Source organism: Ictidomys tridecemlineatus, chromosome 9 (genome assembly GCF_052094955.1).
Source record: "Ictidomys tridecemlineatus isolate mIctTri1 chromosome 9, mIctTri1.hap1, whole genome shotgun sequence".
In the NCBI taxonomy this organism is placed as follows: Eukaryota; Metazoa; Chordata; class Mammalia; order Rodentia; family Sciuridae; genus Ictidomys; species Ictidomys tridecemlineatus.
In genome coordinates this window covers 19797061-19809427 of record NC_135485.1, presented here as the reverse complement: position 1 = coordinate 19809427, position 12367 = coordinate 19797061, and the positions used below count along the sequence as shown (strand labels likewise).

Genomic DNA, 12367 nt, shown 5'->3' with positions numbered 1-12367 from the left:
AGAGGTAACCAAAATGACAAATATGTGGCGCTTAATATATTTTTGGTGAGTTGTCAAATATTAAAATACTTTTGAGTATTCCCCAATATATTATTTCCTTCTACATAAGTTTTTCTTCCACAGACTTCTGTTTAAAGGTGTTATAAGGATTACTTCTAAGGTGTCTTCAGAACAATAATTAAACATAATCCAAATACAAATTAAACTCAAAAACTCATAAAAGTTGTAGCTAAAATAAGTCATTGGAACATATTTATAAATAAGAAAGGCTATTTTTCAAAAAAATACAGAATTTAATCGTGTCTTTCCTTATCAAAATATCTAAATTTCCTGCCTCATTCATTCCAGTAGTTTATTCTAAATTAGTATAAATAAGTGGGGTTTGTCATTTTTTGCAGGTATTACAAGTATCAGAGCTAACTTCAGTCATGAAAAGGAGAGTGCTCATCATAAGAATATCTGTAATTTATATGCTATATGATTAACAAACATACATGGTAATGGTAGAAACTAGAAAATATATACTAATATTAGCAGTGTCTCTGGAAATTGTTTTCTCAAAAAACTCTCAAAAGTCCTTGTTTTTATTAAAATGGAATATAGTCTAAGTGATTTACAACATGACCTTGCTTTACAATTCATTAGTGCAGTGGCTTCCAAACTAGATTTCCAGACCTGAGAGAGATACACAATCTAATCCAGTAGAGAGGGAGAAAATATTTAAATTTATCCTTATATTTAATTTTATCTCATATCTTTAAATTTATATGTTTGTGAACATTTTAAAAAGATATAACACTGGTATAAGAGTTTGTATGTGTATAAATATAAAATCTATAATACATATCTATACAATTAAATACAAGTATTTATTTAAAATTTTGATCAGAGAGAGCCTACACAAAACCTTTTTCCTAATAGCTTGATAGCATGATTTAAAAAAAAAATAGGGGGCTGGGGTTATGGCTCAGTGGTAGAGTGCTCACCTAGCATATGTGAGGCACTGGGTTCGAGCCTCAGTACCACATAAAGATAAATAAATAAAGGTATTGTTCATCTACAACTAATAAATTTTAAAAAATAGTTTGGAGAAATACAGTATATGAGAGCTACTTTAGGCTTCTAAAAAGGCCTTTGATTTTTTTTCATTTTAAAAAGTATAACTGGGCACAATGGCACACACCTATAATCCCAGCAAGCTCAAGAGACTAAGGTAGGAGAATCACAAGTTCAGAGGCAAGCCTCAGCAACTTTAGCAAGGTCCTAAGCAACTCTGTGAAACCTTGACTCAAAAAACTAAAAGACTGGGGATGTAGCTCAGTGGTTCAATCTGAAGTGCTAAAAAAAAAAAAGAAAAAAGAAATGTCAAGTGATTTAACAATACTATTTGAAGGACTGTATTTGAACCATATACATTTCTACATTTGCATCAAATCTACTTGTATTTCATTTTTCCCTCAACTTATATTAATCTGTTTGATTGAAGATTTACCTCATTACTGTTATGGTTTAGATGTGAGGTTTCCAGGAAAAGCCCATGTGTGAGACAATGCAAGAAAGTTTAGAGCTGAAAGGATTGGGTTAAGAGAGCATTAAGCTAATAGGTGCATTAATCCCCTGGGTGGGGATTAACTGGGTGGTAACTGAAGGCAGGCTAGGTGTGGCTGGAGGAGGTGAGTCCCTGGGAGTACCTTTAAGGTATATATTTTGTCCTTATTGAATAGAGTTCTCTCCACTTCCGGACGCCAAGTTCCCAGTCACTTTCCTTCACCACAAGGTCAGCCAGGAAGTTCTTTCTGCCTTTGCCTCAGATCCTGAGTAATGGCATCAGTCATCTATGGACTGAGCCCTCTGAAACTATGACCACCCCAAATAAACTTTTCCTCCTTAAAATTGTCCTTGTCAGGTCTTGGGCTAGGGATGTGGCTCAAGCGGTAGCGCGCTCACCTGGCATGCGTGTGGCCCGGGTTCGATCCTCAGTACCACATACAAACAAAGATGCTGTGTCTGCCAAAAACTAAAGAATAAATATTTTTTTTAAAATTCTTTAAAAAAAAATTGTTCTTGTCAGGTCTTTTGGTAACAGCAGCAAAAAAAAGGTGACTAAAATAATTACCTAAGAATCCATAAATTTCATCAAGATGGAATAACATTTCTGATAAGTGTCTAAGTGCCCCTTAATATGTACATTTAGCAAAGACAAAATGACTTTTTAAAGATATTTTAAAAAATGAAGAACTCCAGAGACTGTTTTTAGCTTTCAAGAAACTCTGAAAAGCAGGGGAGCTGCCCTGTGACTCACCTGCCCTTTGCACCATGTACTGATACACCTGGGGTTCGGAACTCTACCACGGCTGATTCACTGTCTCACCAGCTCTTCAGTGGTCTCCCCTGGTGCCTTACTTACTTGATATCCATGAATCACCCCAGTCTTAATTTACTGCTTTCTCATGCCTTTTCTCAGGTCTTATCTCTTAGCACTACTGATCTTAACCATGCCTCAGTTCTTCCAGGACAAATCAATGTGTTTTTTCCATAAAATGACTGGTAAAGACACACCACTTGTCTTTGTTCATCTTTACAAAGCCATTACCTCACACACTCTCTAGCAACCAATAGGTGATCAGTAAAAGATTGGTGAAGTAAGCTTTGTTTCAAAACTTATAAGCAGGATACCACAAAAGTGATGGGACACCGCTTCAAGATTAGTTTCAAACAAAGTAACTTCCATATTGCTAGTCCTTTTCCTGTTCCCTACTCTTTCTCTCAGTACTATCATTAGCTCCAAGGAAAGTCCATTGCCATTTTATGAGATACCCTATGAAAAGACCCAAAGGGTAGTAAACGGATGCCTCCCACCAATAGCCCTTCCTCTTTCTACCATACAAAGAAATGACAGTGAATTTGTTTGACAAAGCTAATCCCTTCATACTGGAAATGACTAAGAAAATACACAACAATTTCACAAAATCTACTTAGCTCAGAAAATAATTTAGCCCTATAAAAATCTAACATATTTAATGCTCAAATTATTAACCATCTAAATTACCTTTAACTAAGTAAACAATTTAGACAATCTTGGGAAGATTATGAAGAATAAATGATAATAATTCAATTATCATTACTAAAAAGTAGTAATTTTATTCTGTGAGGAGAAGGGAGAGAGAAAGGAAAACGATAATAATGTTAACATGATGAATTATCAACTCAATATGATAAAATGGTAGTAAGAGTAATACTTTCGAAAATCCATCGACAACAAAACATATTTATATGTTTCATATACTTCCAAAAGTGAAAGCATTGCAAGATAGGATTACATACAGTCTGTAGTTCTAGAAACAAATTAAATGAATTGGTCTATTTAAAAGTGACAGCCAAAGATTAATAAGCTCATGGCCTCAGAGGCTTCAATTCCTGGATTCAGATTCTAGCTTTACTTCTTGGTATCTTTGTGACTTTGAACAAGTTACTTATCTTCTCTGTGTCTCAGTTTCCTCATCTCAAAAATAAAGGCAATAATGATATTTGCTTCAAAGAGGGTTTTTTGGGTTTTTTTGAGGAGTAAATGAGTTAGAAACCCATCAAAAAAATAAATAAAAGTGAAAGCCATGATTTTGGCATCAATGAAACTGAGCTCTAACCAAAATGACTTAACCATAATAAGAAAGGAGTATCTCAGGAAGCAGGAATTGACTAGTGCAGAGGCATTAAATGTAAGACTGAAGAGCTAAAATCTGATCTAATAGACTATTTAAAAATTGTTGTAAATTTGTTAACTGAGAAAACACTCTCAAAGTGATAATCATGATGGATCAAAGAGAAATAATTTGGAGACAGTAATCTAGGCACAAGATAATAAATACCTAGATTAAAACAGAACAAGCAGGGCTGGTGTTGTGGCTCAGTGGTAGAGCACTTGCCTACCATGTGTGAGACACTGGGTTCAATTCTCAGCACAGCACATAAGCAAATGAATAAAATAAAGGTCCATCAACAATTAAAGTCATTTTTTAAAAAGCAGAACAAGCAAATAACTAAAGCAGATAAGAGTTAGTAGCAAAAATAGAAAAAGCCATAAGCTTTAAGGACATAACATCTTCTAACAGGGGTTGGAATACAAACAAAATCTAGCCTGCTGTCTGCTTTTGCATATGAAATTCTACTGGAATGCCCTCCCATGCCCATTGGGTTCTTGTATGGTCTATGGCTGCTTCCATACAGTGGCAGACTGAGTACTTACATTAGAGACCATAAGACCCACAAAGCATAAAATATTTACTACCTTTATTAGTCTCCTTAGAACTGCTATAACAAAGTACCACTAGATGGCTTAAAAATAACAAATACATTTTCTCACAGATTTGGAGACTAAAAATCAAAGTATCATTGGGGCCATGCTCACTCCAAGTCTCTATAGCAGACTCTATTCCATGAATCTTTCTTAGCTGCTGGATTACTTTCTTACCAATAATCCTTGGCATTCCTTGACTTACAGCTGCATAACTCCAATCTTTGTCTCCACTGTCACCTGGCTGTCTTCTCTCCTGTGTGTATCTACAGGTATTCTCCTCTCCTACAAGGACACCAGTCATACTGAGTTAAGGGGCTACTCTACTCCAGTATGTCCTCATCCTAACTACTTCAATCATATGATTTTTAAGTAAGGTCACATTCTGAGGTATTCAACATATGTATTTGGAGGACACAGTACAATCTGTGAATTGGCCCTTTATGGAAGAAAAAAATCTGCCAACTTCTAATTTGGAAGAATAAAAATTGAGATGAGGTAGGTCCAGAAACGCCACTAAGGAGTGAAAAATTCAAAATAGGAGAGCAGAATTTTGCTTTAAATATACTAATTGTATAAAGCAAAAGTAAGAGACTTTTTTTAGAGGTCTCTTACTTTTATGTAAAGCAAAAATAAGAGACCTGTAAAAATGTCTGGCAGAAAGCAATACAGGAAGATCAGGAATATGGATTGAATCAGAAATGACCTGAAAACAGAGGACCTGTTTCAAAGTAAATTTGTTTTGAACCGCAGGCCAAACAAGTCAACTGATTTTTAGAGAATGTAATTACTAGATAACAATATTATTAGAGGATATCACATTTATGGAACATGAGACAGTAAGGTAGGAAATAATGTAATTTACTATTATGTAAACTAAAAAGGAAGCATCTCAACACTGAAAAATACAACACAGAGGCTGAAGAGACCTGAAAACAGTGGATTTGGTTAGAATGAGACCACAGTCAAAGAAACAACTTCTATGGAGAATCTGAGGGAAACTAGGTCAAGAGCAAGATGGTAATACTTAAAACTAATGACAGCAGATAAGAAGGCATCTTAGACATTCCATCACCAGGGGCTCTCAAATGAATGCCAACTGCCATTGGACCTCAGTCTAGAATTACGAGAACAGAAAAGCTACCCAGCTGAGCTCAGTAAACCCATAGAACTGGGAAAAATAATATCATTTTAAGACACTATATTTTGAGGTGGTTTGTAAAGCAGCAATATCCAGTGAGAACAGACTATAAGTTTGAAAAACCCAAGAATATAAGACAAATATTTTTAAAACTGGGAAGACTTGTATACAAGTGGGCAGGAAAAAAAGAAAAACTGCATAAATCTATAGAGTAAAATTACAATGTGAAAACAGAAAAGCTAAAAATGTTAAAGATGAAGGAGTTGAGTCACATGAGAAATGAGAGGAAATTTTTAGACTAGAAACACAGTCACTCTGTCATAGAAGGGTACGGCAGAAACCTTTCCACCTACTTCATCGCTTTCATCTACTTCAATTCCACCATCTTTGTCATCATCCATTTGTTTATGTATTGTTTGAAGAGCTTCCAGACTAAATCTATCTTCTTCTGTGAAGCATGGTGGAGTCAGTGACATACAGGGATCTGAAATACAACAAAGGACAATTACTAACGTGTCACACCAAAACACAGGCTATAGTTCTGGAAAAAAAGAAAAATTGTTTAAACTTCATAGGAAGTCAGACTAAGAACCTTTAAAAATGTCACAGTATTCTTCACATAAAAAAATATAATATGTGAACACATCTCACCAAAATTTAACAATCCAATTGCATTAATATTAGGCAACTAATATTAGTCTGGCCTCTCACCATTTTCTTCTTTTTCTGAACTTCAAATTAGTTATCAGTGTAATAAAAAATTATACCAGTACAAAATTCAAATTGTCTAAAGTCTTCTATAACTATCTCTTCTCATCCATTATATTCACTAATTATTCATCCCCACACACACACACCAAAAAAAAAAAAAAAACTCACACTTAAAAAAAGAGAGAGAATACAAGGTGCTATTTTTGTGTACCAGTTTAACTGAAATATAAGTCCTAGGAAAGGAATGATTACAAAACAAACAAAAAAGAAATGTAGAACATTCACAAGATTTTTTTTTCATTTTTCTATTTAAGATACTACAATGACTTTCTACAAATATATATAACCTCTTAGGTTAAATAAGAAAAAAGAAAGAAAATGACTGAATTATTTAAATCATGCTCATATTTTCATTAATATGCATTTATTTGTTAAACCTCTTCCTATAAAATATGTGTGAATCCTCATATTCAAGTTGTCAAAAACTAACAAGTTAGGGATCATATAAGGTTTTTCAAAGGCTTAAAATCAGAGTGATGAAAAGTCCTTCTGTTGATACAATAGTAATAAATATACCAAAACAAGTATTGCCGAACTTCACTCAGACCTTATATGGCAGACTGGTGGACTGACAAATTCTAGCAACTTTCCGCTACTATTCTATTACGTCATTAAAATAACATCATTTTAAAATGTCATCAAAACCATATGTATTTCTAGAAACAGTACTGGGCTTAAAGTTTAATGTGGTTAACATAAAAAAGATTGTCACAGCCTGGTTAATTTCCTCATCAACAATTTAAAACCTATTATATCATTCTGTCCTTGTTATGAATTGCCACCAGTAAAATGGCCAAATCAGTTGTCATTCGGTCTTACTTACCTCATCTCTAAAATAAAGCAAGCAGATCAGATGCTATTAAAGTCTACTGCAGTGATGACAGCCTAAGAATATCTAATTTGAAACTTAGAAAAAGAAGAAAATGGTGAGAGGCCAGCCCTTGAGACACACAAATAATTTTATTATCTAAAAGACTATTCAAGGACTAAATTGAATAGAAGTGGTGAGAGAGGGAATCCCTGTCTTGTTCCAGATTTTAGAGGGAATGCCTTCAGTTTTTCCTCCATTTAGAATGATGCTAGCCTGAGGCTTAGCATATATAGCTTTTACAATGTTGAGGTAAGTTTCTGTTATTCCTAGTTTTTCTAGTGTTTTGAACATAAAGGGATGCTGTACTTTGTTGAATGCTTTTTCTGCATCTATCGAGACGATCATATGGTTCTTATCTTTAAGTCTATTGATGTGGTGAATAACATTTATTGATTTCCATATATTGAACCAGCCTTGCATCTCAGGGATAAATCCTACTTGATCATGGTGCACACTTTTTTTGATATGCTTTTGTATTCAATTTGCCAGGATTTTATTGAGAATTTTTGCATCTATGTTCATTAGAGATATTGGTCTGTAGTTTTCTTTCTTTGCAGTGTCTTTGTCTGGTTTCAGGTTCAGGGTGATGTTGGCCTCATAGAATGAATTTGGAAGAGCTCCTTCTTTTTCTATTTCTTGAAATAGCTTGAAAAGTATTGGTATTAATTCTTCTTTGAAGGTTTTGTAAAACTACGCTGTATACCCATCCGGTCCAGGGCTTTTCTTGGTTGGTAGTCTTTTGATGGCTTTTTCTATTTCTTCCTTTGTTATTGGTCTCTTTAAATTGTGTGTGTCTTCCTGACTCAATCTGGGCAGATCATATGACTTAAGAAATTTATCGATATCTTCACTGTCTTCTATTTTATTAGAATATAAGATAGTCCTTGAAGTACTAGCCAGAGCAATTAGACAGACAAAAGAAATTAAAGACATAAAAATAGGAAAAGAAGAACTTAAAATATCACTATTTGTGGGCAACATGATCCTATACCTAGAAGACCCAAAAGGGTCTACAAAGAAACTACTGGAACTAATAAATGAATTCAGCAAAGTGGCAGGATATAAAATCAACACGCACAAATCAAAGGCATTCCTGTATATCAGCAACAAAACTTCTGAAATGGAAATGAGGAAAACCAACCCATTCACAATATCCTCATAAAAAATAAAATACTTGGGAATTAACCTAACAAAAGAGGTGAAAGATTTATACAATGAAAACTACAGAACCCTAAAGAGAGAGATAGAAGAAGATCTTAGAAGATGAAAAAATGTACCCAGTTCATGGATAGGCAGAACCAACATCATCAAAATGGCGATATTACCCAAAGTTCTCTACAGGTTCAACGCAATGCCAATCAAAATCCCAACGGCATTTCTTGTAGAAATAGATAAAGCAATCATGAAATTCATATGGAAAAACAAAAGACCCAGAATAGCAAAAGCAATTCTAAGCAGGAAGTGTGAATCTGGAGGTATAGCGATACCAGAGTTCAAACTCTACTACAAAGCAATAGTAACAAAAATAGCGTGGTACTGGTACCAAAACAGGCAGATGGACCAATGGTACAGAATAGAGGACACAGAAACCAATCCACAAAATTACAACTTTCTTATATTTGATAAAGGGGCTAAAAGCATGCAATGGAGGAAGGATAGCATCTTCAACAAATGGTGCTGGGAAAACTGAAAATCCATATGCAACAAAATGAAGCTGAACCCCTTTCTCTCGCCATGCACAAAAGTTAACTCAAAATGGATCAAAGAGCTTGATATCAAATCAGAGACTCTGCGCCTGATAGAAGAAAAAGTGGCTCTAATCTACATATTGTGGGGTCGGGCTCCAAATTCCTTAATAGGACACCCATAGCCCAAGAGTTAAATACAAGAATAAACAAATGGGACTTACTTAAACTAAAAAGTTTTTTCTCAGCAAGAGAAACAATAAGAGAGGTAAATAGGGAGCCTACATCATGGGAACAAATTTTTACTCCTCACACTTCAGACAGAGCCCTAATATCCAGAATATACAAAGAACTCAAAAAATTAAACAATAAGATAACAAATAACCCAATCAACAAATGGGCCAAGGACCTGAACAGACACTTCTCAGAGGAGGACATACAATCAATCAATAAGTACATGAAAAAATGCTCACCATCTCTAGCAGTCAGAGAAATGCAAATCAAAACCACCCTAAGATACCATCTCACTCCAGTAAGATTGGCAGCCATTATGAAGTCAAACAACAATAAGTTCTGGCGAGGATGTGGGGAAAAGGGTACACTTGTACATTGCTGGTGGGACTGCAAATTGGTGCGGCCAATATGGAAAGCAGTATAGAGATTCCTGGGAAAGCTGGGAATAGAACCACCATTTGACCCAGCTATTGCCCTTCTCGGACTATTCCCTGAGGACCTTAAAAGAGTATACTATAGGGATACTGCCACATCAATGATCATAGCAGCACAATTCACAATAGCTAGACTCTGGAATCAACCTAGTTGCCCTTCAATAGATGAATGGATAAAAAAAAAATGTGGCATTTATACACAATGGAGTATTACGCAGCACTAAAAAACGACAAAATCATGGAATTTGCAGGGAAATGGATGGCATTAGAGCAGATTATGCTAAGTGAAGCTAGCCAATCCTTAAAAAACAAATGCCAAATGTCTTTTTTGATATAAGGAGAGCAACTAAGAACAGAGCAGGGAGGAAGAGCATGAGGAAAAGACTAACATTAAACAGAGACGAGTGGTGGGAGGGAAAGGGAGAGAGAAGGGAAACTATATGGAAATGGAAGGAGACCCTCATTGTTACACAAAATTACATATAAGAGAGGGTGAGGGGAAAGGGGAAAAAAAACAAGGAAGAGAATTGAATAACAGGAGATGGGGTAGAGAGGGAAGATGGGAGGGAAGGGGAGGGGGGATAGTAGGGATAGGAAAGGTAGCAGAATACAACAGTCACTAATATGGCATTATGTAAAAATGTGGATGTGTAACCGATGTGATTCTGCAACTTGTATTTGGGGTAAAAATGGAGTTCATAACCCACTTGAATCAAATGTATGAAAGATGATATGTCATGAGCTATGTAATGTTTTGAACAACCAATAAAAAAATAATAATAAAAAAAATAAAATAAAAGACTATTCAAACCCATTGTATCTATGTGTTCCAGGTAATAGTCCAGAAAAAAACATTTTGGCAATTTAACATTTTTATAGTTTAAATTCAAAATCTGATTTTAGTTTCTTCAGTTATGAAGGGGAAGAAAATGGAAGCAAAAAGGAAATTTTATAAAAGTAGACAATGGGCTAGAGATATAATTCAGTGGTAGAGCGCTTATCTCACACAGGGCTCTAGGTTTGATCCCCAATACCACAAAAATAAATTATATATATATATATATATATATATATATATATATATATATATATATATATATGATGCAATTATAAATTATGTGCAGCACATATGTATGCACACACAAACATTTAAAACCTGATTAAGATTTGATAAAACCAGTCAGGTACAGTGGTATGTGCCTGTAATCCCAGTGGATCGGGAGGCCAAGGCAGAAGTATCCAGGGTTCAAAGCCAGCCTCAGCAAAAGTGAGACTCTAAGCAACTCAGTGAGACCCTGACTCTAAATAAAATACAAAAAAAAGCTGAGTTCAATGACCTTGAGTTCAATCCCTGGTGCCAAATTAAAAAAAAAAAAGAAATTGATAAAACCTAAGAATGGTCAATTATGGTCCCTAATTTGCAAAACAACCAGAAGAAACCTGATATAGCTATGAGTTCATATCTATTCATTATCATTTCGATGGTTGCAAAGTAAAAGATAAGTGCTCAAGTACTACAAGAATAGTGGAAAGATCTGAATAAAACATAATTGCCTCTATAATATCTCATATTTACAATTGTATCTTATTTTCTAATAAACATATAAAGTAAATATGTTTATTGCTACTGATTGTAAGGAAAGGGCCAACATCACTCATTCTGATCAAATAAGTTTTGTTGTTAAACTCTGAGTCAATAATGAGGCTGTATAACCTTTAGAAAGCTTTAAGAGAAAATTAAGAGCAACATATAACCTAAAAAAAATTCACATAAAAATAAAGTTGGTAATTATTCACTTAAATATTACATAAACACTTATCAACTCATTAAATAAAATACTCCCAAGGCTGACTTTATGATGTAATTTCTCCATAAAATGTTTCATAAATACTGTCTCTTACTGATCACTTCCTTCTCCAAACTATTCCAACCATTCACCCAGCTATACTGAGCAGCTATCGTGTGCCAGACACCAAAAATACCATAATTTAAAAAAAAAAAAAGACAAAATCCTCATAAAATTTACATTCTACTGAGGAACATGGGCATAACAAGATAAATATTAAAAGATATAAGGATGTTAGTAGTGGTAGAAAGGAGAAAAACAAAGTAGGAAACAGATACTCAAAAAATTTGAATTGTTTTATTTTATCTTCATTTTCAAATCATTCTACCTAAGCCCTCACTTAATGCTATACTTTATTAATCTTTAATTGCTTTACACAACATTTTGTCCATATAACTAAGCTTATGAACAGGGCAGGTACCACATTCTTCGATTTCTCACATGTTCTTGAAACCCAGGGTTGGTTGGGCATATTTTAGATCTCTGATAAATTCTATTTCTTCATATATTAACCCAATCACAAACTTCCAGCTTCTGTACTGTATAAGACAATGATAGGCATTAGGAATTAAAGAGATAATCAAATATCCCACACTGTGAAAAAGCTTTCAGTCTAGCAAGAAAAGACATGTAGACTTCTAGGATACATTGTTAGATACACCTGAGAACACTTATTCCATGTTGCTAAGGTGAATGTATTGTTCAAAAAGCATGTGTTGTGAACTTAACCCTAAATACATCATTGCAGGGAGGTAAGAGCTGTTTAGGTTATGAAGGATCCATCCTCTTGAATAGATTAAATATGATTATAAAAAAGCTTGTGGTTATGAGTTTGATCTTTTAGTCTCTCCCTTCAGTTTGCCCTTCTGCCATAGGATAATGCAGTATGAAAGTCCTCCCCAGATGCCTGCTCCCTGATTATAGACTTCCCAGCCTCCAGACCTGTGAGAAAAGAATTTCTATCGTTTAAAATTACCCAGTCTGTGACATTTTATTACAACAGCATGAATCCAGTCAAGAAACAGACTGCTATGGGAACATGAAGAAAAATTACCTAATCCAGAATGGGAAAGAGAAGTCAGTAAAAGTTTTC

At 34.6% G+C, this 12367-nt stretch overlaps 1 protein-coding gene across 5 annotated transcripts in view; it reads right to left on the bottom strand.

Moving 5' to 3' along the window:
• Nucleotides 1–12367, bottom strand: part of Stim2 (stromal interaction molecule 2) — a 169013-nt gene that overhangs the window by 93934 nt on the left and 62712 nt on the right. For all 5 annotated transcript variants that reach the window (XM_078021165.1, XM_078021166.1, XM_078021167.1 and 2 more), the window contains exon 2: nucleotides 5786–5916. In XM_078021165.1, the coding sequence (XP_077877291.1) occupies nucleotides 5786–5916 (131 nt within the window). The remainder of the gene's footprint in view (nucleotides 1–5785; nucleotides 5917–12367) is intronic.